Source organism: Cryptotermes secundus, unplaced genomic scaffold (genome assembly GCF_002891405.2).
Source record: "Cryptotermes secundus unplaced genomic scaffold, Csec_1.0 scaffold1548, whole genome shotgun sequence".
NCBI lineage: Eukaryota > Metazoa > Arthropoda > Insecta > Blattodea > Kalotermitidae > Cryptotermes > Cryptotermes secundus.
The window spans coordinates 69,997-96,564 of NW_019721017.1; the positions used below are offsets into that span (position 1 = coordinate 69,997).

The 26,568-nt window shown below is 39.7% G+C and overlaps 1 protein-coding gene across 8 annotated transcripts in view; it reads right to left on the minus strand.

The window, feature by feature from the left end:
* The window catches only part of LOC111875307 (facilitated trehalose transporter Tret1), a 45,927-nt gene extending 20,824 nt beyond the window's left edge, over positions 1-25,103 (minus strand). For 2 of the 8 annotated variants that reach the window (XR_004514186.1, XR_004514185.1), the window contains exons 1-7: positions 24,823-25,103; positions 21,812-21,958; positions 18,030-19,891; positions 16,267-16,444; positions 14,013-14,299; positions 11,544-11,750; positions 7,748-7,833 (exon numbers count right to left, since the gene is read on the minus strand). Coding sequence is in view for 4 of the 8 variants with exons in the window: in XM_033755778.1 (XP_033611669.1) it covers positions 10,872-10,965; positions 11,544-11,750; positions 14,013-14,299; positions 16,267-16,444; positions 18,030-19,891; positions 21,812-21,958; positions 24,823-24,963 (2,916 nt within the window). In the remaining 4 variants the exon portion in view is untranslated. Of the gene's footprint in view, positions 1-2,711; positions 2,778-5,048; positions 5,321-6,102; positions 7,041-7,747; positions 7,834-10,409; positions 10,966-11,539; positions 11,751-14,012; positions 14,300-16,266; positions 16,445-18,029; positions 19,892-21,811; positions 21,959-24,822 lie in introns of those variants that run through there. The other 6 variants (XR_004514187.1, XM_033755778.1, XM_033755779.1 and 3 more) reach the window with 6 other exon arrangements.
* Between the last annotated feature and the right edge of the window lie 1,465 nt (positions 25,104-26,568).

Below are 26,568 nucleotides of genomic sequence, written 5' to 3' on the forward strand. Positions count from 1 at the left end.
GTGACTTGGCTACGGTCTGGACGACCGAGGAATGGGTGTTCCATTTCCGACAGGGTCAAAGATGTTTCTTTCTCCACAGCGCCCAGACCAGCTTTGAGACTGAACCAGCATCCTGCCCAGGTACCTGAGGCTATTGTCCAGCAAGTAAAACGGCCGGGGATTGAAGTAGACCATTGATCTCAATTCAGCGCCGAGGTTAAGATGCGCACGTCTTCATGACGTGGTGTTTAATTAAACAGAGGCAAACCTTCATTTTTACCTTTCTATTAATCACAAATGAAAACCCTTTATTTCGAGAATTATGTCCGAACCAGTGATCGTCAAGACACACGACTGGGAAGTGTAACACTGTGCTTAGACCTGTTGATTTCTGACATAGCATAAACACCACAGTGCTTCAAGTTATGAATTAGACTTCCCACCCCCCCTTGGCACTACAGCCCCAGTGGGCCTAGGCCTACCTCCATGAACTCCGTTCACTTCGGTTTACTAGATCTTACACATACGGTAGGACTCCTTGGACGGGTGATCAGCTCGTCGCAAGGCCTCTACCTGTAGACAAACACAGAACAACGCACACAAACATCCATGCCCTGAGTGGGATTCGAACCCAGGATCCCGGCTTCCGAGCGAGCGAAGACAGTGCATGCCTTAGACCGCTCGGCTACCGTGACCGGCTTAGACAGACTTACGAAGCAGAAATACCACAAATCACGCGATACTTCGGCCTGCTTTTTGTAATTCACACACTACGCCGAAGCATTTACAGCAAACAACATACATCTTCGATACTTGTGTGCAGTATATGGAAGGCATGCACAGTGGAGAGGTCGTGTCCTACTATCTGAATCTTAGAACTACTAAACAGATTTATATTACATTTCGTACTAGGGGAATTTTCTCTAAAAGTTGTACAGTGAATGAAATTTTGGAACTATCGGCCCAAAGCAAACTGTACGTAAAGCCTAAATCGAAATTATCCGAGTTTCTCAAAAATACCACTCTCATGCAGTAAACTGGCATATGAGATGAAATATATAATTTAGATTACATTCGTATTTGTCGTTCATTGGGGGCACGAGGTAGCGTAGTTGGTTGAGGCACTATGCTACAAGCCGGCAGGTTGCGGGTTCAAGTCCCGATAAGGTCATTGGATTTTTTTTTTCAGTTGACCTAATCATTCCGGTAGCACTATGGCCCTGGGGTCGACTTAGCCTCTAACATAAATGAGTACCAGGAATATTCTTCGATGTTCTTGATGGTAAAGGGCGGCCGGCGCGTAAGGCTGACCTTACCACCATCTGTGAGCCGATTGTTTAGAAAATGTGGGAACCTCAACATCTCACAACGCAATGGGCCTCCACGGCCTGTTACAGGGATAGCTTTACTTTTATTTTCTGTCGTTTATTACAATTTAAGGCTTACAGAAAAGTGTACTGGGCATAAATTGCATTTTTTTTTCGTTTCTCCCAAAACCACTATTTGAAACATTTTTTTCCCCTTCAATATTTACGTAGCTACCTCACTGCCATCTGTGAGTCAATAATCTGACGTCGGATCCTCGATGTCTCACAACGCTATCGGCCTCCACGGCCTGTTGCAGAGATAGCTTTACCTTTTATGGCCGACACGCATGCAAAATGCCCATTATTTTGTTAGTTTTAAACTAAATTTGGAGTGTCAAAATATTTTTTGTAAAACTCCCGAATATGAAATTTCGTGAGAATACGTTTACCGGATTTCCAAATCTCATATGCAGGCACATGAACAGGCAGACATGACAAATTTAAAAGTTGCATTTTTGCAACGTTTCTTCCGAAATGCAAAAAAAACAAAAAAGTCCATGCTCTGGGCGGAATCATATTTCGGTCCTCCAACACATAGCGGACCACTTTGCTCAAAATTAAGGTGTTGTGAGACATGGCGACATGTAGTTTAACGTGTAAGTACCGACGTTTGGCATGAATCTACAAAGCTACACGGCATCATACCCTAGAGCGCCGTAATCCTGGCACTCATTGCCGCTGAGAATTTCAGATCTCACACAGCCACCTTACCGATGAAATAAAACATTTAAAAACTTATGGTTGCTTTCCTTGTTATGCGGTGTCTACGTGTGTCAACACTAAACAGTATGCAAGGAATCCAGCCTTCTGTCATTATTATGTAATTGGACAGGAATAACGTCCCTATGCGCACATTCAAGCAGTCAAGGCATGAAGTGAAGGAACGAAGAGAACTAGTATATCCATTACTATCCATTTGCGATGGCAAATTCAGCGCACAAAACTTTACCTTTATTTCAGACGGATCGACGATCTCATAAAGAATGCAAATGAGCAACTGTTAATTTTCAGAAGACAAGCGAAGGAGCTGTTTTCGAGTGATTTTTACTGTGTTCATAAATTCGGCTTGCATTAACTCTTCGAAACCGGAAGACCATCTGTACAACACACAAAAATTCAGTTCCTACCTCGCAGGAAACACAGAAAGTCTTCGTTACAAAGACCAACAGTTCAATACTGTTTAGGGAAAAAATCGTTGCTTATTGTGAAAATCATGCGAAATACATACATATTCTGAATGTTTCAGCAGATGATACATACAATTATATCTGTTTTAAAGGACTGTGATACGAAGAAAGATATTTAAGAGAATATATGCGTATTATCCTACAACAATGAGAATATAAGCCTACTACCAAGACCCACCTGCATGTATATTCTGCGCTGGAAAATATCGGCGTGGTTTTCGGTCGACTCTTAGCTTTGCCGTTGGTAAGCTCAATGTGCCTCTACATGAACATCAGATCGGCCAAGGTCGACCAGATCTATCCATCTCACGACTCGCCTTCTCTCCGATGAAGGCCAGTAAATACACAAACCTAATACGTATATGATATCCTCAACTATTACCGCCCTATCGTGGGGAGGTGGTTTGGGGGACGCAGTGACTCGGAGATTTATGCTTTTGGGAACGTAAGCTCCTGATAGGGCCAACCATGCCAGACAGGTCAAAGGGTATAGGCCAGACGAAGTATAGTATCTGGTCCTCCGGGTCGAGGGTTGGGTGTGGGGCTAATGACTCCACCCCGGAATAATTTGTTATGAAACCATGGGGAAAGCCAAGAACTACATAGAATTGTAGCGCAGTAAATAAGATTAATATACGTGACAAAATTTTCAAATATGGCTAAACAAATTTTGAGTATGAAGTACATTACATTAACAAAAACAAAGCAAACAAACTCCGTGGCTTGAGTCCGCAAGCGAACTAATTACATTTCAAAAAATAATTAAATAAAAATGATAGAGGGGAAACCATACATAATTTGACCAGTGTGAAGGCGGGTTCGAATACCTCCACCGTGACCCTGCGAGTCGTAGGAGACGACGAAAAAGGAAGTCTCAAATCTGAGACAATAAAATATGGTCTCGAGTACCAAGGGACTCGGACCCGAGAAAGACTGTGCTGGCGTGGACCAGCAGCATATACAAAAGAGAGGCCCGTTCTCTCGTCAGAGAGGGCGCCTCACAAAAACAAGATCGTAACTGTCAGTCAGTCTCAATGTGACTTTGACATACAAAATTTAATACATTCCATTTTACATCTCTGCATCACTCAAAAGAGCATCCTCATAAAAGGCTAATAAGGGAGGAGACATTTATATTTTCAACGTCTTCAGGAGTTCTTTACAAAATGAAAAAAAATAATTAACTATGCAGAAGTCATTATGCTGTCCTGAAGACTGAGGAAGCAAGTTCCTCTGAAATTATAGTATCATACCAGACTTCACGGCGTAACATCCCAGAAAACAGTAATCTGCAAAGAGGCTGAGAGACCCCGAATATATATATATATATATAGGCCTACCGTTTCTCATAGGAATCGAACACCGGTCTACCTTACAAACAGTACGTCACTGACAACAGTGAAGAGAAAGTAACTGCTGTCAGTTGTAACCTGGGGCCCCATTACGGCCATTAGCAGGTTTCTGTGACAGACATCTTGGCAGTGAAAGGAGGCATTCGCCAGCAGCAATGCAAGAATATAATTTAAGCACGGGCCAAGCGTTTTAAAGCACAGCGGTAATTGTATGTACCAGCTGCTCTGCATTTTGCCAACACGGCGTGCTTGTGTGTTTCGTATGGTTTTAAGAATAAACTGTGAATATTTCCTAAACAGTATTAAGTTATTGGTCTTCGCAATGGAGAAGTATTGTGTTTCCTGTAAGGTACGAACTGATGTCTTATGCTTGATTTGATGAATATCAGTCTTCAGTGGTTTAACCAATGCACCGTCTAGTTTCTAATACGCACTCCCTGATATTACTGCACCAATATATTGGAAATACTGCGATTGCAGGCATACATGCTTGTCTTAATTTGGAACTATAAGGTCAGGACAATAGAATACGTGTTGGAACATGCAAGAAAGTTAAGGTCGATAACGCAGCTGACGAAACTGCTGCATGTAGGAAAAGGTGGAAGAAAACAGGTGGCCAAAAATTTCAGGGAATCATTAATCGTGCTCGTGCTCGCCAGGCTTGTGCTCGTAAATCTTCGTCCACACTACTTCAGTTGCTCGCCAGGCATCGGCGCGTGAGGATCCGTATATCAGGACCCTTTAGAATCTACTAGTTAGGTTACTATTTTCACATCCGTACGCTACATGAGGGCTATACGAAAGAAATTATCAATGTGGATATAAATGCCGAATCCTTTGGTCGATAGATGGCAGAACAAACAAAATAGACTGGATTATAAACTACACTTCTTCGGAATTAGGACCGAAAAGATATTTCACAGCTGAAATTCAGATATAAAATTTCGTTCATTAACCGCAATACATTTATATTGCTACTTAAAACACTATGGTAAATTAAAGTCTGAAAGTGATTTAACAAATTAAAGAATTGGGATTCTTTTGTCTCTAATCATTCCGCCTACACTCTTCGTTAATTTAACGCAAATTCGAGTGGAAATGACACAACCACTAAAAGAATTAAACTGTAAAATTCGTAACAATTGCAGCAAGTGGATTGTTACCCATTTCTATCCTCCATTGTCATCGTTGGTAACTGCATGCCACAATGAGATTGTTAGACCACTCTTCGGAGCGTCACACGCATTGCATTAGCAGCCACTGCAACGGAAATACGAAGGTAAACACTGCTGCTGGCCGCTTTTTTCTATTGTCAAAAAAGGCAATAATAACAATACAAAGTTAGAATCTAACTGCAAATTTTTGTGTCACGTCGTTCCTTTTATCTCTGTAGTAAGTGCGCGGCCGTCTACAGAGCACGAACACAACTGACTGACGGTCGTGGCTGCGATCAACTATTTGTTGTTGCCCCTGAGTGTGACTCTGGTTCGTCTGCAGCGGTCTAGAGCAAATGGATAGTAGCTTTCCTCTTTAAAGGTTATCAGATAAGTTTACTTAACGACGATTTCTCAACTGCATCGATTACACAACGTCGAATAGAAAAATAGCTATGAATAATTAATTGGAGGAAGGGGTCATAGCTTGTTATGATGTATACCCCAGCATCTGTCTAGAAGACTCAGGAAAACCAGGAAAATCCTGTCAGGGTAACTGGCATATGACCCGTCAGAATGAAGCGAATAAAGACATTTGAGATGACAGTTTTGCATTCTCCTTCGACAAGGTAATAATAATTCTGTTTGGGAACAAAATGACGCATGAAATATCTAAACTGAATGAAAACAAGAAAGTGTTTTGTCTTGCTGTATCTATAACCGGTTATCTGATTTAGAACAGGAATTACTTTGAATAAAGGCATCCTGTCCATTCACAGTTTTGTGAAACTCGAATCGACATTAATCGATTTTATATAAGAAAAAATCGCTCATCGTGTAACAAATCGGTACATGATTTAAACACATATCCACGTTAACATCTATAGCATATACCGATACTTAAATCATTTTTCGAGTTTGTTAATATTAAACCACAAAAAAAGTATTATTATGCAAAAGAACTCTTAGTATGACTGTCGCTGCAACAGTAGGTTCAGTATACTCGTACATAAAACGTATCTGTCGTTTCCTGACGCCGACTTAACAGAGAACACCAAATATTACTATAGAATTACTCTGTACTCTTACTTATATGTACCGTAGCAACGGTTGTTAAAATGGTGTGCACGTACTGCGGTAGAATTTCCAGGGAGAATTTTAATCCTCATTCCCAAACGTTTTATTATACAAGAAAACTTTAATTTCCTAATTTTGGTGTCCAAAGTTTTAGCTGTTATATGCCGTGTTACTGGTATGGAAAGCAACGCCACCTCGGGTGCTCGAAACTGGGGGACCTCCGCCTTATTTCTGCACGACAGTCATTTCAGATGTTTACATAAGAGCATTTCTAGCGCCTCCGGTGTATGACCTTCAATATCTGTTCCACCCTAGGCCCCAGGCGGCAAATTTACGTCTAGTTCGTGACAATGAGGCTTGATGAATTAAGAATTCGACATAACTCCCTTATACGATTACGTATGTAGACAAGCTGTACAAATAAATCTTTTCAAATAACAACACAGTCCTGTCTTTTTCCTACACCACTGCTGTAATTCACAAACGCCCTAAGTTGGTTGAAGCTAATCATCATCCAATATCTCGTTTCTTCCATATAAAAAGTAGAGTTACATCTGCACTTAATAACTCACTACACCGTGAAGACGTAGGGGGAGTGGAGGTATAGCTCCACCATTCTTAACCTCAGCACTAGATGGAAGCCAGTGGTCAGCTTCATGCCCCCTGCCGCTTTACCGTCGGTACCTATTGTAAAGTGGACAGACACCACGTTGCTAGGTAACCGACAGTTAAAAACCTCGCAACCAAATACACGCAAGGCAACAATGGGAGTGCAGCATCTTCTATGCAGTTGGCACCATGACTGTTGCTATGCGATCTCGCTCAGTAAACACGCTCCGAGGCAATAGTTTCAGACTTTCCAATATCAAAGCTTCATGTTATACATCTTCGGCAACAATTAAATTTCCGCTGGCATGAATGAGGCTGGAAAGAAAGGGGAATGGTAAGAGTAGATAATGAAAAGTTCAGTCCGGTGTGACATACAACACTTCAGTCCTCATTCACCTTACATGTTTCGATTCAAAAGAATCATCCTCAGAGGTGCACCACTACGATAAGGAAACACTGTCACATGAGATATTTTAACAATATGCACTTTAGATATGACTAATGCTCTCTATATAAATTTTGTTATCATGGTTGGTTTTGATGTTTGTCTTAGGCACTCACAATGGCGCTTCTTGAAGTAGTGGTGCGCCTCTGAGGATGATTGTTTTGAATCGAAACATGTAAGGTGAATGAGGACTGAAGTGTTGTAAACTCGTATGTCACACTGGACTGAACTTTCCATTATCTACTCTGTAATTAATAGTGTGATGGACCAAAATGAGACAAGTTAAATTAGGGAATGATAAGGGTTACCCTTCTCATCACAAGACAAGATAATGTCTCAACAGTCATAATCTTGTCACTGGTCCTTAAAAGTTAATTATGCTATCAGCAGTGCTGCACTGAAAGAAAAATGAAGAGTGAGTTGGTAGGATGGGGAAGTGGTTGTGACCTATTGAGAAATTATTCTGACACTTCACTCTGAAGGGTTGAGAAAAACACAGATAACCTCAGTAAAGAAAATCCAACTCCTGACTGAGATACAGACTATGGATCTCCTGAATACAAAGTGTTATCCTCACCACACTATGATGTGCAGTCCCACAGACCTCATCGGGTTGACATGTGTCCACAGAATTCCACCTGCTGCTACCTTGAAGCAACGTGGCTGTAAGGAAGTAAAACGGAGGAGATCAGGAAAATTTTGGAGATGCTGAGGAAAATAAGCAGGTTCAAGATCATACATACAGATTTATTCACATAATAAATACCAATACAATTTCAACATAATAAACTCAAAGAAGGAAGATCCTCCTTGGGAGGAACAGTAGCTAAGCTAATTTGTTACAAAGCCCCAAGGGTTCATTTCATGTCCACAGGGTTCTCCATTGCACCTTATCCTGAGATAGATGAATCTAGTCCTTATTCATTTTTCTCCAAGGATTAATAAATGCAGAATATCTGCATATAATTTGAAGCTTTTGTGGTAGTTACTTAGTTAGTTAGTTAGTTAGTTAGTTAGAGAGGGTAGGTTTCCCCATGCACCGCGACCAGTTTGATCTATTGTGCTTCCCTCTATGATATTCTACCAGTCTCTATACCCTACCGATAAATGGTGCGTACCATCAGTCCCGCCAAGCAAGCGAGTTCGGCCACTTGCTTACCGGTATCTATAATGCTTCCCCCATCTATCAGAGGCCTTAGAGACTACTGTTGGGCAGGAAACGTCCTGGAATTTGGCTCAGTGATCCCCTTTGGGGATATGAGGTTCTTTTACGTGCCGTAAAGTTACAACACGGGACACACAGCTTAAAGTCCCTCCCGGAGGACTTGTTCCCTGAATTTTTCCGCCCTTAAAAATTCGACGACCTCCACCGGGTATTTGAACCCGCGTACCACGAGTCATGAGGTGGGAACGTTACCTCTAGACTACGGAGGCCGCTAAGCTTTTGTGGTGACTGCATGCAATAAAGTCTTCTCATGTATTCAGCCACATCAATATGGAGTTAGTCTATAAAATATCAAGTACTAATTCTATAGTGACCCAATTAATTGGCCAAGGCCTTATTGCAGAATATCTGGCCATTAGTAAACATACTCTCCCAAAATCCATACTGATGATTCTGAATAATGTTGTTGCCTATGAAGTTAACCCTGAGAGGAGAATTTGGGTATAATTTTGCATATGTACTATATGTACTATGTGACTGGTTCTATATCTATGTATATGGATTTATGGAATATACAATAAATGAATGAATGAATGAATATATTTTACACCAGTGACATTCCTCAATAATTATTATGGTAAATTTTACCATCCTTTTCACAAACAGGTTCAACAGTAAATTCCTTCCACTGCTGCGGTAACTCTACTTCATTTCAAATAGAATTAAGTCTGTGAATATCAGAACATACTGTCTTACTTCCAGCTTGAATCAATTTTGCCAGGTTTGAACAATTGGCAATTCATACTTTCTTAGCTTGGCACAATAAACCCATCTTAAAACCATCAACCTAATCACTTTCAATCCAAATTTATCTATTAATGCTGCTAGGACAAAAATTTTGTTATCATTTATTTGAAGTGCTGAACAATTCAATCCTAATAGACACTACATGCGGCCAAGAAAATTAAATCTGAGCTACAATATTCCATCAGTCCTACAAACATGTTCTCTTTGTAATATGTTTCTTCTTCAAACTTCCTGGATTCAATTTCTTAACAGTAAAATTTGTCTTCAGCACTTCCATAAAAAAATCACATATTTTAGAAGACAAGGGAACCTGGTGGTGTCAGGATAAAACAGTGGACTCTCATTTAGAGGGTTCTGAGTTTGATCTGAAGTAAAATCTATTTTGCAGGTGCTGATTTTTTTTTTTGCTCACAGATAAAACTTTCACCTCTACCAAAGAAACTGCAGAAATAAAATCTCTTACAGGCACAGCAGAATTTAAAATAAATTAAATATATTCAATTTAAATTATAGAGTTCAGAATAACAGCTCTAATTTGGAACCAATGTAATGAAAAACTACAACTATATCATATTCCATAACAACCAACTAATGTAACAAATCATAAACTACTGCTTGCTAAATTGGAGTTGTATGGACTTAGAGCAAGCATACGCTCATGGATGAGTTCATAGCTTACTGGTAGAACTCAATTTGTGGAAATACAGCAATTAGATGAAAAGACCTCAAATATAAAGACATATACTTCGTCAAGTAAATAAATAAAATATGGTAGAAAATTTAAAGGGTTTTAAAAATAAATTAATAAGTTATTTATCATAAAACTGTTTTTATTCTCTACAAGAGACTTTTTGTAACAATGATTGATGGTACTTTGGAAATTCAAGTTAGTTTTGATAAGTTATAGAAGTAGGTATATAGATGGTCTTTGGACTGTTATCTTCACAAAACATATGATGCTATGTTTTATGTGGCTGACTTATGTTTTCGATGGATTAAATATATTTACTGCTTTATATTGATTTGCTGGGAGTTATCCTTGGTAGGTAAGCTATAGCATGGCTGCACCATAGCTCAAGTGGTTAGTCACTGGCTTTCCACCGTGGCAGTCCGTGTTTGATCCCGGGTCTGGTCAAGTGGTGCTGGGGCAGGTTTTCTCAGAGTACTTCGGTTTTCTTTGCCAATTTTCATTCCACCAACTGCTCCACAATCACCCTCACCTATCATCTGGGGCTGATACAATAGGCCAGAAGTGGCCGCAGTACAAGGGACTTAGTCCCACCCCACTAGCAATAAAAAAAAAGCTATAGCATGGGGATTCTGATAAAAAAGTGACTGTATTGTACATTGTTTTTCATATTGTTTTGTACATTTTTAAGAGTTGCTGACATGTAGTGTTTGGCTGTTTTCAACTGACTGGTCCAACTGTACCTGTGTGACAGTTATGGATGTTAAATACTTGTAAATATCACTAATAGACTGTATGCCTATATGAAAAAGGTCACTGGATGCTGCAAGTCATAATGGAAGGATCAACCTATTGAATATATGAATTAAAAAGATCAAAAGTCCAAAAATGGCGATGGCATCTATCATGCATAAAAATTTGGGAAATGTACCAGGCCACATCCCCACAGTTCAGATAAGCTGGTACCCCCTGCAAACCATGATCATCATGCTCAACCCATCATTAGCAGCAGATCACAACCAAACACTGGTGGTAAATGCCTCATCTGGGGTATGTCTGGGAAAAGAATGGAGGAAAGACTGTCCACAGCAGTGAGTACATAAACAACTGTCTTTGTATTCTTCTATACTCGTTTCTGAAAACATAATTACATGAGATCCTGTGGGATAACAGTTATACATTCAGAAAAATTGCATATCAGATTGTGATCTACTGATTTAACATGGCCAAAAAAAAAATTAAAGTTAACCTATCCCTGTCACAGGCTATACTTTAAGCCACAAACTACTGCTGAAAGATTGTGACTCACTGGACGAAACTACAAGGCCAATGGGCTGGATCACAACTGGCCCAGCTGTGCTACAGCAGTACTTTTCAGACATATTCATTTTAAAGTACAGAAATGTGTTTCTGCATGAGTTAGGAGTGCTTACATTGTTCTATCAGAATCTGCTCTAAGAGAGTACACCTCATAAATACATTCAGTACCCTTGATTAAATGGGCAAAGATAAGAAAGGTCAAAGACACTAGACAAACAAAAAAACCAACATTTTAAAATAACATGTACCACCTGATAAGGAACTATATAAAAGTTAAATGAGCATAAAATATAATAAGCTATACAATTCTTTTAGACCTCACTATAAAACTTGTTTCAACAAAAGCTTATAAAAGACCAGTTTCCTGATGAATTTAAAATGCCACTTACTTACTTAGAAGGTTGCTCTTCCTTCATGAAGTTCACTACCGACTTCATGAGATCTTTGTGGATACAAGACAGGTGCTTTACTAGGTGAGCCTTTGTCTTGAATCTGTTCATGCACAGTTGACAGCCAAATGGACGCGCATCTGAGTGAGCTGCCCTCTTGTGAGCAAGTAGGTTCACACTTCTTGAAAACGTTTTATTACACTCCTCGCACCTGCACAGTATTACCAACATGTCAACACATGACAAAGTAGGACTGTCCAAATGCATCTATATAAATACAGTGAAAATACCTTGGAGGAACCTGTAATCCCTACAGGGCGTGGCCCTTGGGTGGTGCATGAAGGAGCCCATCTGGTGAGATGGGCTAGTCTGAATATATGGACATACGTGTTCACCTGCTACCCAGTAGTTCTCTCAGTCACCACTTCTGGTGCTGCCCACCGTCTCCTCCCTCATGTATGTGCCATTACAGCAATAGTGATCCATTATCACAGCAGAGGTTAGCTGAATTTCTGTGACTGCATCATAGTATATCCAAAATCTTCCACCTATCACTGCTACATCACTTTGCAAGACTCACAAACAAAAACCAAGAATAAAATGATTTTGTTTCGACTTTGAAAAGGAAAATTAAATTAAATGAAGATTGGAAAGGTGTGTCAACTGCATAAAAAATGGGTTTCTCTAAGTTTTTTCATGCAGCCAACACATTCATGTCACTAGAATATCCCATTTCCTACACATTCCAGATAACTGGCAGTTTACTGCAGTTATATAATCAATAATATGAAATTAATTATTAACATATGAAATATATATATATATATATATGGTTAATGTTAGTCTTTGCCACAACAAATGATTTTATAATCAATCAGTATTTTATAGACTGAAATTTATTTCTTGCTACATGTTTCAGTCTTCATGGGACCATTATCAGGCAGTAATGAATATGTACAGGGTCACTGAAATCTTAATACAGATCCATATTTGGTGCAACATGTGATACTCTATACTAGAGATTGTGCCTTGAGTTACAATATACGATGGGGTACGCAAAAGAAACCGAACTAATTTTTTTGTGGGCAGAGCTTTTGTAGTACCGCATTTTGCCGCTATGAGCGCATAGAGCTAACATTCCTGAGTCGATAAGCCGACTACCGTTGCTTCAGAAGGTAAGGACTAGTTTCGGCAGAGTTTATAGTGACAACTGTTTTGTGTGATCGTCGTTTTTGCAATGGCTGATTTTCGTGAACAGCGTGCGGCGGTGAAATTCTGCTTTTTGCTCGGGAAAAGTGGAACAGAAACTCTTGAAATGTTAAAAACGGCGTACAAGGACGATGCTATGGGGAAAACTCAAGTGTTTGAGTGGTTTTCCCGTTTCAAAAATGGTGAAATGTCAATTGATGACAAACCTCGTTCTGACTGTCCTTCCACGGCCCGAACACATGAAAATGTTGAAAAAATTCGTGAAATCATCAAGGAAGATCAACGACGGACCATTGAAGAAATTGTGGAGCTGTCGGGAGTGACTTGGAGCTCAGCGGCCAGATTTGTGGCAGTCGGGTGACTGGTTTTTCCATCATGACAATGCCCCTGCTCACAATTGTCTGTACAACAATTCTTGACCAAAAATGGTATGACCCCTGTTCCTCACCCTCCATACTCACCCGACCTTGCCCTGTGACTTTTTTTTGTTTCCTCGAATGAAAAGAGACATGAAAGGAAAAAACGACGGAGGCGCTGTCAAGCATCTCAAAAGATGAATTTAGACAATGTTTTGAAAAATGGAATAAAAGACTAGACAAGTGTATTAGTGTAAGTGGAGAGTACTTTGAAGGGGATTGGAGGTTTGTGCTTAAAATTTGAATAAATAAGTTAAAAAAAAATAAGTTCGGTTTCTTTTGGGTACCCCCTCGTAAGTAGTAAAATAAAATATAATAAAAGTATACATATGAAATATATTAAAAATATATCATATATTGACAGTTTTATATTAAGTATTGAAAGATGTATTAAAAATTATATCAAGTTCCAAGGTTCAAATGCCCAATATAATGTGCAGTTATATTATTAAGTTCTAGTTGGCAGATCCATGTTGTTAAGTGTACACATTGTGGAAAGTCATAGTGTCCAGGAGTACGATGTGTAGATGTATTATGGAAACTGCTGTGCGTAGTACTATGTACACATGTTCCCAGATATGAAGTCATATGATACTTGTGGTTGTTAATTATTTGTGTACACTTCCTTGTATGGGCATTATGTGTATGTCGTCATGCTTCGCTCAATGTGGAAGATATGAAATAAATGCTGAAAGAAATAGAGTTAAGAATCAAAGAAACATCTGTTGCCAGACAAAATGTAAGGGCAAGCAAATTTTCTTAAGTGAACAGTGGATTTACATAGTGTTTCCAAAGTACTGACTATATTGTGAACACAGTATACCATACTGATGTTATTCCAATCTTACTTGAAAGGCCTTTCGCCTGTGTGAATCCGTTTGTGATTTATCCAGGTCGTTCGATCTGCAAATGCTCCATCACAGAATTCACACTTGAACGGGCGCTCTCCTGTGTGGACACGCATATGACGCTGAAGAGACTGCTTCTGGGTGCAGCTACGCCCACACATGGGACAGACGAATGATTTGTTCCTGTGGAGTCTCATATGTCGCTTCAGGCGCTCCGTGCCCACAAAACGGTGGTTACACACATCACACTCAAAATTCTTTTCAGCAAGATGTACAACCATATGACTCTGGACAAACAGATCAGTCAAATGACTGCCATGTCACCAATCACAATCTTTAACATTTTCAATTGAACCAGTCCCTGGACAATATAAGAAACACAGAAAATTATCACATTTTCAGTGTTGGTCACCAAACTAATTTTAAATATCAATAGTGTAACATCTGCTGGGAACTGAAGAGGATGTCTTGTCATTTGTTATATAAGCTTCCGTGATATTAACTTCTCATACTTCCTCTTGTATTCCTTTCCTACCTACCTACCACTCAGTGCTACAGCCCTGGGTGAGCCTTGACCTCCTCTACAACCAGTCTCCACAACCAACGCATGCTGCCAAAAGAATGGACCCACGCATGATGACCTGAGGCTCATTGTTAGGTTTCTGAACAAAATTCCTTTTACAGGATGAGGTTGTTAACCTCATGCCTAATCCCCAAACTGGAGGACTAGGGCATCTCTCTTAGTCTGGACTCTACCCTTTGACCTTTCCAGCATGGGTGACCCTACTGGTAGTACTACTGCCAACATAGCTCTGCAGGTCACAGAATCACGCAAGCTCCACCACCACGACAAGGTGGAGACACCTTTGGGGGGTGTATTTCTTTCCAGTCCCACATATTACTGAATTATATGCTGAAGCTCTTACTGTCACCTCCTATGAATAACACACACAAATAGTCGATCATAAAGCATATCCTTTACACAGCATACTACATTTCGCATTACACCAAATTATAGTCAATACTAACAGAATAGGCATGATACACTGAAAATAAAATACTGCTCACTTGCTTTTCCCAACTACACAACTTATATTCACGCAACATGTTAACGTCGGACTATCAAGTAGATAATAAACGGTTCTGATGATGGTGTATAACATAATTACTGCGTTTGTAGGACTTTGTCCATTGTCCACCATCCTAAAGAACAATAGTTTTTAGTGTTCTTTAGAATACCAGATGGACATTCTCAAAATATTCAATAAGACAATTCATTGCTGTGGCAACCCAAAACTGGACAATGACAGTCATAAATCTCATCCTTACAAAATTTCTATGTGCCCATGCATGTAAAGGTAAATTTGTCCCTGTGCTAAATAAAGCACCATGCCATAAATCTAATAAGGGAATAAAGGTATAGCTCCTTGTTTTCTTAACCATAGAACAAGATGGAGACAAGTCATCAGGGTCGTGGCTCCAACTGCTGTACACTGGGAAAAGAGAAAAATCTCTGCCCATTAGGAATCAAACCCCAATTTCACAGCTGTTGAGCCTGTTGACTAGTCACTATACTGACAAAGCCACACCAGCTTTTGTACCTCAAAATACTACCACAGTCAATAAGTTCGTGGACTGCCTGCAAAGTGTTGTTGCAGTGCACTAGAGCAGAGAGGTTGAGGCACAATTTGATGCCCTGTCAGTTCATCTCTCGTCACAGCAAGAGGCAGTTGTGTGCAAACAGTGTAAGCAGAACTACTGCCTCTATTGTGAACTGCAGTTAAATGCAAGTGGCAGAAATAAAAAATGTGGCAGTTTGAAGAATGGGCGAACATAAAGTTCTGTCAAAAACTAGGCAAATAGTGGATCTATGTAAGTGTATGTGAATACTTTGTAATATGATGTGATAAAACCACAGCCCACGAACTTAATGACTGTACCATGTATCTTTGTTACTTTAATATGCATAAAAACTAAGCAAATTCTTAAAGCTCTCTTGAAGAAGTCTTATCTTTTATCCAGATAAAGAGTTATATCTTACTGCAGCCTTAATCCTCTTTTCTAATGCATTCAGAATAAAGTACAAAGATTAGTTCTTCTGGGATATGACTATATGCAGTCTGGAAGAAAAATACTAAATGTCTATCTTCATAGTACAAGATTCTATCTCGATAGTAATCTTAAAAAAGTAAATAATGCTTAGTTTGAATTTACTTTAACAAGTTATCAGACTGTGGGGCAACATATGATGTACCTTGAGCATGTACTTGTTGCGGAAAGCCCGATCACATGTGGAACAAGCAAACGACTTGTCACCTGTGTGAATCTTCATATGCTCCTTGATATAATGTTTGTGTGACAACAGACTGCCGCATTTAAGGCACTTGTAACGCACCTTTCCTGTTGTCTCATCCTCAACAGGCTTCACCAACCTGCAGAGATGCAAAATAAAGTATTATAAGATTTACAGTAATAAGAGACTGGAGAAAACTATACCACATGTACTATCAATAGTTGTACTCTTCATTTGGTACCATTAGGGTTATGTTAAAGCAATGGATATCAAATTTCAGAGTTAGAATATTTAGATTGAGGATTAAGTGAACTCATAGGAAGGGTGCATCATCCATGAACCAATTAAGCCAACGGAGCCAGAAAAGGGCAATAATAGTCATAGTGCTTATGGTTGAAGATTAATTGGAAGAGAAATTACAACAATGGTAGGGTCATATAAAAAGAATGGATACAAAAAGAGAGGGCATTACAATTAAAATATAAATTAAATAGATCTATGGGATGACCCAAAACAGGAGACAGAAAAGTACTGGAAGATGCCACAAAGAGAGAAAACAGCTGGATAGCTATAAAAAAGGAAGATTGTGGGGGATAGAGATGTGTGGAGACTTTCCTCCATCAATACATTTAAAATACAACCATGGGGTAGTAGCAGTAGCAGCAAGAACAGGGGATTTATAATCACCGGGTACTACAAGGCTGGCAGCAGGATTTTACAAGCCTGGGGTAGCAGAAAAATGCAACACTCAACCAGATAATCTGCACACACGTTGTCATTACATACGACAATGCAACACTCAACCAGATAATCTGCACACACGTTGTCATTACATACGACAATACATGTGCAATAATGATACACTTCAGGCTTACAACACTAAATAATACAGAATTCAGCAACAAACTATACCAGGTCACCATATAGAATAGGTGTTCCATAATATTTTTATATCCTCTGTCATAAGGCTTCCAACACCATAATGTTCATGTACAAATCAAATGTTGGAAGCCTTCTTCCACCAGCCCCATAACTTTACCAGATTTACTGTATTTATGTGTATTGCAGAGCCTCAGAAGATGGCGCCAACAGGATAAACACATAAGGCAACACAAACACATAATTAGGTGTTCTAATGGCTTCTGATGATGGTGTATAACACTCAGAATTACTGGACTTTTACATTGTCTGATATCCTACAGACTAGAATACACGTTTCAGAAACTGATTTGTTTCCATCCTCATGTGTGGGGGAAGACACCTACTCAGTTGGGTTCCTTAGCTCTTTCTGTGGGACACAAATGAGCATGTCTTCCCCCCTCACTTGAGGATGCAAATAGATCCGGTTTCTGAAATGTTGCTTTTTCTAGTCTCTAGAATACGGGATGATGGAAAAAGTCCAAAAACCCAGTAATTCTGAAACACTGGATTATTTACAGTATATTAAACTTGTTTACACTGGATGGTTTGCCATTCCAAAGTTCTTCCACTACTTTGTGTACAGGAACAACAGATGGCATGAGCTTTACATATTCTCATACCAAAGTTTTTCTTTTTAATTTTTGAACAAATTAATTTGTGTGATGTAGAAGTGGGGTTTGCAAAAAAGAATGGAAAACAATTCATTTCAGTCATATACAACATTTATTTTTTTCTTTCCAAGTTATTACAACAATTTCCACCATCTTCCAGTGTTGCAGAAAAAAATCACCCACTAAACTCACCTGTACTGATTGGACTGTATTTTTTGTTTCTTGCTGGAACCTCTCTGTAGCTTTTGAGTCTGTTTTGCAGCAGGTTTGAGTTTCACCATACCGCACACCTTCAACACAGTCCCTTTCTTCTTTTCTGAAAGTTTCTCTACTTTAACATACGCAGTAGTTAGATCTCTGTCACATTCTGTACTGCTGCTTTTCCTTCTACATGATGGACCAGGTGTTGCTGGTCTACACATACTATAAGCTAACATTTTTCCAACTTGAGAATTCTCAATGTCTGATTCAATTGAAATACTGTCATCATCAGACTCCAAGATTTTCAAAAGAGCTTGCACTGATGGATAGTTCACATGTTCACCATTTGCCCTTACATCCATTTGCACAGATTCATTCTGTCCTGCAGAACTAACAACTTCATTTTCAGACTGTGTCACATTTTTCTCCTGTTCTTCCAGCCCCTTTGTCATTTCTAGATCTTTGGCATCATTAGTGATATGGCAGTAGCGATCAGTGTTCAATTCCTTCACTACAGAGTCTGGAAACGTTACTAGTGGGTGAGCATCATAAATTCGTGATGACACACTGCCTCCTCCCCTCATAGCCATGTCCACCACAGAGTGATTTCCAGAAGTAGCTATTTGTATTCTCTGATCCTGTTCAGAAATTCTTGACTTATGCAATGAAGTGCACTTTTGTCTAGAAGCTTCCCTGTTAATGAAGGGTACAGAACGCACAAAGAGAGGACCTTTATTCTTTCTCTTCAACCCATTCTTAAGTGACTCACATTTAGCAACAGTGCAGGAAGTACTGCCACTTGATTCTCTCCCTGCAGTCTGACACACCTCACATTCATCTTCACCATCAACAATAGAATTGTTAACCCCTTCAGTTTGGTTTAATGTCATATCAGATGTCAATACTGGGCTGGTGTAAACCTTCAGGGGGTTCTGAATTAGTAATGACATTGAGAGAGATCTTTTTATGGGTACATTCACTCCAGACTGACTTCCTGCAGAATATGTTTGCAATCTCTGATTACGTACAGAAGCTTTTGAATTGTACTGTGAAAGTGGACCAAGGTTCTGTCTCAAAGCTTCCTTGCTACCACTCAATATACGAGTACAATCCACAGAGACCGGACTGCTATTTCTTGTTTTTGCCACTGTCTTCACTGATTTCTGCTTCGCCATACTGCTGGGGGCACCATCCCTCAATTCTCTTGCTGATATGTCTGTCACCTCACATTCAGCTTTGTTATCTGAAACAGAACTGCCTTCATTTTCATACTGTTCTAATGTTGAATCCAGGAATCTCATTACAGAGCCAGAGGTGGATTCTGAAGGACTCTGAATTGATGAGGACATTGAAGGAGCTGTTTGCATTTCTATGCTGACCTGAGAACAATGTTCAGGAACATCCATATTATGTGTTTTACAATTCTGTACAAATGTTTTTGAGTTCTGTTCAGAGGGTGGACTGAAGTTTTGTACAGAAGTTTCCTTCTTACTGTGCAATACAGAACACATACATATGGCACTACTCCTTGTAGTTCTTTCCCTCACCTGTGCCAATTCATGCTCAGCTGCAGTGCTGAAGGCACTGTCCCTCAACCTTCTTGCTCTCTTGTCTGTTGCACTGCATTCAACTTCACAGTCTCCAACAGAATTTCCTTCACTTTCAAAGTGATCTGATATCCTATGTGAAGCTCGACAAGACTGACTGTTTCTGCTTTTTGGGGAAACGATGATACTTCTCTTCTTTGGTAACTGGTCATATGATTGAGTGGGTTGTGCCTCGGCTACTTCTGACTGCCCATCGCTTTTATCTTTTACAGATTCTGATGTAATATTTATGTTCAAAACATCTTCCTGAAAGTAAAGAAAACAAACTTGAACTATATTAATGCAACTAGTATAAATAGAGTTACCACTGTAAAAACAAACCATAAATAAATCAGGTATAGTCGCATGCCTTAGAAAACAGTGATATGCGCACAAGTACTATGTGCTAGTGTGGGGTCTTAGGGAGAGACCTGATCATATACTCTGCATTTCTTACAAGTATTCTGTTTCAGAAGCTTATATTCTTCTTTCTTCTAAGGTCTGCATTAACTATCCAACTGTTTTATTCATGTGTTTATCTACAGCTTATTCCACAATGGCAATGCAGATTACATAAAGTGGAATGACTGGATGATTAATGAATAATGGGACTAGAAAGAATGTGGACAGAATTGGCCATGGCCTAATTTGAAATACTATCCTGGCATTGTCTGGAGAGCCAGAGTAAAACCACCAGAAGTCTCAGTCAGGACAGCCACTCTCTGGGTCCAGACTTGAACCCAGAACACCCAGACATAAAGCAGGAGTGATACTCAGTTTGCTGATATTGTGATATTGCTGATTGTGAAATTTTCTCATTGTCTGTCCCTCTATAAAGATCTATTATTATTTTTTTTAATGTGCTGTCTGTTTTCAAGCTAGGATGGCACCATACAACACAAAGGTCTAGTCTTACAACGAACAATATTGACAGGTGGATATGAATACTTTCCAGCCTTACCTTCACCAGCTGCGCACTGCATCATTCTAACACATGAGTGCGGCCCACCTGGATGAGCACTGAACTTTGAAATACCAACACCGTTGTCCATAAATTAAAATACAATAACCAACACCACAGCATTGAAGAATTTATAATCCTACATTTCTGGATGATAAAACCATTATCCGTAAATTGAAATATGGCTGCCAAACTTATATACCTGATCTGGTACTCATCAAAATTAAGTCCTCTAGTATACACTTTTAATGTATTATTATTATTATTATTGTTTAATTATATTCCATTAATCCACACAAGGTCAACTGACCTATAGGATATAGACGGTCATTATCAATATAAAACAATAAGTATAAAACAATAGTATAACAGTAAATCTCATATACATGTCATAAATCTTACAGTAGCCATCTGAAACAATTTTACATAGAATTAATACAAATACGGTAATAAAAGTAAGTTACAACTATTAACTAAATAATGTAAAGGTATTCATTGGGAAGGTGTTTTGTAAAATTCATCAATGCTATAAAATGCATGTTCAGTGAGATAGCTTCTCAATAAAGATTTGAATTGCTTAACGTCTTTAGATAACAATTTAATATTCAAAGGTAAGACGATTATAAATCTTGCTTCCAGAAAACAGCACTCCTTTTTGTACTACTGATAAATTTGTAGAGGGTAAGTATAAATTATAATTATAGCGGGTATTAATATCATGAATATCCGTGTTAGATGTAAAGTAATTTTTATTCTTGATGACGAAAAGAAGAAAGGAAAAAATATATTGAGACTGGAGTGGCAACATTTGTAATTTTTTTAACAAATCCTGACATGCATCAAATTTGTCCAATCCACTGCACTGCCAAATTAAAATACAAATTGGTCAGAATTTTATTATTTATTTATTTGTCATATATTACATATTTCTATCTGTAACTCCCGCATTAAATGGCTGGATGAAAGCGAATAAAGAAATGGAAAAGATGTGGAAGGAAACAATCATGGCCCAATTTAAGGTACTATCCTCAGATTTGCATAAAATAACTGAGGAAAACAACAAGAACCTCAGTCAGGTGTCTTGGCCAAGCTCTGAAATGGGCAAAACAGAGAAAAGTTACTATTTCCACCAACTTGTTCAGTTTCAGTAATTTTTCAGACCAAACATACAGACACACACACAGACACATGCTTCCCATTATGCATTCATTCTGTGTAATTTATACCTGTAGTTCGCCTCCTTCACAAAACAAATTCCAGTGCTTTAGTGTATGCTGCGACTCCAGACATGATTGCTTGTAACTGTGGAATAGTTCAATGCGGGAGAGACACTCATAACAGATCTGTTGTGGCAACCCATCATGCTGAGAGACCTGCAACACAAATTGGATGACAGTTTAACTTACTTTCATAGCCACTGCTCTGTTAAGCCCCCTGCTGAAAGGGCAACTTGCCTTATTATGATTTATCAACTTTTCTTCTTGTCTGATCACCTAGTATGTATATGACAGCTTAACTCTTTGAAACCTGAAGTTCATCTATGTGGGGCTTCTGTTCCTACATCCCATGGAAGCTAAAGAACGCTGCACTGAACTGCTGGATATGCGTCTGGTACTTACTGCATTGAGTGTGGATGTGATTTCAGTCAGTGTTGCATGTCTGTTACCATGGAAAATTCTAGCTGCCGCAGGTCACAATCGTTAAGCACCCATGGTCGGCCAATGTGCTGTTCACAGTGAGTGGTAATGCCTTCCATGCGGTATTCATGGTACAAACGTGACAATGTCGATCGAGGAACGCTGAATGCCTGTACAACTTTGGAAAAGGAATGTCCCATCCATCTCGTACCCACTTTCATGCCCCGTTCAAACTCAGATAATTCATGTTGCTTTGCCATGAGCAGACTGACTGGTGTTCAACCTGACTCACAAGAGAACACCTAACAACCGATACAGGTCTGGACATTCCCAAGCCGTCAAGGGACGGTGGAGCAACTTAAAAATAAATTTACATAATGCTATCCCATGACTTTCAGAGCTTGAGTGTATATAAATTCAGTTCCTATCTCACAGAGAACACAATACATCTCCATTACAAAGACCAGCAGTTAACATTCTTCAGGGCCGCGCCATAGCGCAAGCGGTTAGTCGCTGGCTTCCCATCACAGTGGCCCGGGTTTGATCCTGGGTCTGGTCAAGTGGGATTTGTGGTGGATAAAGTGGTGCCGGGGCAGGTTTTCTCAGAGTACTTCGGTTTCTCTTGCCAATTTTCATTCGACCAATTGCTCCACAATCACCCTCACCTATCATTTGGTGCTGGTACAATAGGCCAGAAGTGGCCACAGTACAAGGGACTTAGTCCCACCCCACTAGCAATAAAAAAATCTTCAGGAAAGTAACCAATGTTTATTGTGAGGATCATACAAAACACACAAATACACTGTGTGTATTTATTCCAGAATTCTAGAAAATAGAAAACATGATGCTTCGGAAACTGGAGCTGTTTTGGTCTTCAGGTGAGGAAGGAAGACACCTACTCAGTTGGGCCCCTTGGAAAGGGCCAGTGATTGAGATTAGCACTCTCTAAGGGGCCCAACTGAGTAGGTGTCTTCCTTCCTCACCTGAAGATGGAACCAGATCCAGTTTCCGAAGCATTGTGTTTTCTATTTTCTAGAATTCCAGATGATGGAAAAAGTCCAAAAACCCAGTAATTCTGTGTGTTATCCACCATCGTCAGAACCCTTTAGAATAATACTTCAAGCTCATAAATTCTGTAACCTGCATGGCAGGAGGGATTACAGCAGTTTTGGTAGCAATAGAAATGGAAATGGTGTGAACCAGGCAGAAAGATAACAGGTCAATGATGCAAAGCACACAGAGTTGCCAAGTTCCATTTTCATTGATAAATTACTGTGCGATTTATAATTATTAATTTGGGGCCCTTCTTCAAGTGAATCATCCTGTATATTATTTTAATTACTGCTTTTTTATATAAATATTTACATACATATGCTTCCCATATCTTTAACAGTGTTGTGGAACAAAAACCTTATGCAGGGTTTCACATATTGTGGAACAGGATACTGGATCCCTGTCATCTCTTCTAACAACAGTCACATTTCTGTTTGAATTTTCATTGCTCCTGAATGATCTTAAGATTACATGCACTAGCCAGGATAAAATATTGGGCTACTGTACAAACTAACTAACGAACTCCATGCAGCAAGGTACCTCACGAGATGAAAATATCTGCTTAGCTGGTTCAAAATTTCTGACCTTTATGAAACCCAAAGTTCATTATCATGTTTACAAGAGCTCCGAAAATTTTAGTCACTGCATTTTCTGGCTTTCACGTGTAAAAATGGCATGAATTGGGCAGGTTCTGAGTATGTTAGCCTGTGCATGTAATTACACAGAAATGTCAGCAGCACAGAATTATCATCATACATAAGAGAAAGTGTAAGCTGGAAAGAAGAGATGCAGCGTTTACTGTGCCATAATAGGTCAAGTTTTCTCTGTGCTTAGCTAATTAAGCACTACACCATGAACGTGTATGAGGGTGTGGATATATATAGATCCACATTTTCTTGACCTCAGCACTAGTTGCTGGTGGGTGGACAGCTTCAAACCCCAGGTGCTTTACCCGCGGGGAGAGTGCCCTGGTACCCATTTGATAGGAGGCTGGCTAAGCACCAGTGCTGGTCTGGGCGATGTGGAGAAAATTCTTTACCATACAGGGCTTCGAACTCTGACCCCTCGATCGCCCAGCCCCTAGCCAGTCGCTATACCGACTGCGCTACCCCGGCTCTATGATATGAAACTTTGGGACATTAATTGATCTATTTCGTTGCGCCATACTGGAGTTCTAACTTAAAGCCATCATATACCATACTATAACCCCAACAAAAGCCATGACATTAAGTACTTACTACTGTGACATTCGCCGGCCGAAGTTTGTGCTACGAAAGCAACAACCTTTCTCAAGGCAAAGTTTTATATACAGCAGCCACCGTATTCTGAACTTTAGCGTATAGATTTTAAACGTTTCCTACAGCTCCTACTTTGAAAATCATAAGCCATTCATGCGAGAAAAATTTGTCTCCGAACCCTCCGAATGTCTTCCATATTTACGTTTGCGTTCCTTATAAAAACAAAACTGATGCAGTTATAATTACAACGATGTACAACTAATCACGGCAGTGTTTGCCATACCTTCTGTCAGTTCGAATTACACTTACCTGTATCGTAAGGTATATCCTGATTTTGTTGATTATGTTCAAGCGTTTGGCCTCTGTTTCAAACAATTTTAAACTCAATCTCGCTTCAGATATACAAAGTCGGCATCTGTTTTGAAATGAACCAACACCAGCAATTTCCATTATGTTAACAACACAAGCACAGACATCAGCACAACTACAGTACTTTCCTATGTAAATTCAGTTCCCTTCGTAGCACAAACTCTCCACCTCTCGAGCCTCTTACTTAGTTCGGCAACCATTAAAAACAAACTTACGGTGCGCAGGGCGCGCAGTACGAAGCGGTACGAAGTATAGATCGTATAGATCAGTGGGCCTCAACCCTTGTGAGAACGCGGCCCGGTAAATTACTTTTTTACAAGTTAGGGCACGGTATAATTGGCCCGGTAAATTACTTTTTTACAAGACGAGGGCCCGGTATAATTGATGCCAGGGCCTGGAGGTTGAGAAACACTGGTATAGATAAGCACCTCACGCTGGGACTGCATAGTTGGTATCGGTTCATATCGTCTATATAGCGACTGGCTATGGGCTGGATGACCGAGAGGTCGGAGTTCGAGTACCGGTAGGGTCAAGAATTTTCTTCATGTTATCCAGACCGGCTCTGGGGCCCACCCAGCCTCCTAACCAATGGGTACCTGGGGCTCCTTCCCTGAGAGGCAATGTGGCTGAGGCGAGAAGCAGACCACTCACCTCCAACTAGTGCCAATCATGAAAACGTGGATTTATACATCCACTCCCCCATACGCCATCGTGGCATAGTGCTTAATTAGTTAAGCACTGGGACAACTTTACCTTACCTTAATGCTATTAGCAGGCTGCGTTCAGAGCGGATCAGAGGGACGTGGAGGATAAGAGCTTCATGAATAAGCAAACTTAGGAGGTTCTACAGTCTTCAAATATGTACGTCACTAGACCATGGGAGAATGTAAACAAAGTTGACATACTATATGCACGTTTTGATGTTTTAAAAAATTTTGAACTTTGTCGTTCTTCAATTAGTTGTGCTACTACTATATTATGCGTTACAGTAGATCTAAGTTAGATTAGGTTAGTTTGTCGAATCAGACCACTGTGTATCATTTTGCACAACCACTTTCACATTTGGGCAGATTAAGTAAGGTTAGGCTATTAAGATTTGACATTAGGTCACTGCACATCCACATTCTTATTTTGGTAAGGCTTTCTCAGGTAGCATTCTGTTAAAGTGGGACAGGTTAGGTGGTATATCAGATCACTGTCCATCTACCTGAGATTTGTTATATTCAGAATTGTATAGTGCCAAAGCTACAGATACACTATGCTGGATTCCTGAGAAACTTGTAGAATTTAAGTTCTGTCTGCCTAGGAACGGAATTGTACCCATAGGCAAAACATCTTTTTCCTGGGCACATTATGTAATGGGAGAAGGAATGCAAGAATTACAACACAGTCACATATACACACACACACACACACATATATATTGTCGCGTATCGCGGGGTATAACGCGACGAATAACTTCACGATGTATTTTATATCGCGAATTTTATTTCACATTCGCTCATACAATCACCCAAATTACAGATTTACGATTACTGCTATCTGCAGTCTCACAATTAGTACACTGAAAAATGCCACAATACAACTGACTGGTTGACTTTACGTCTCGACTCGGCGACTGTTACTTTATAACTGACTGTAAATAGCCTTCGCTGCGCCTCATGTAGCCTCGATCGGACCATACGG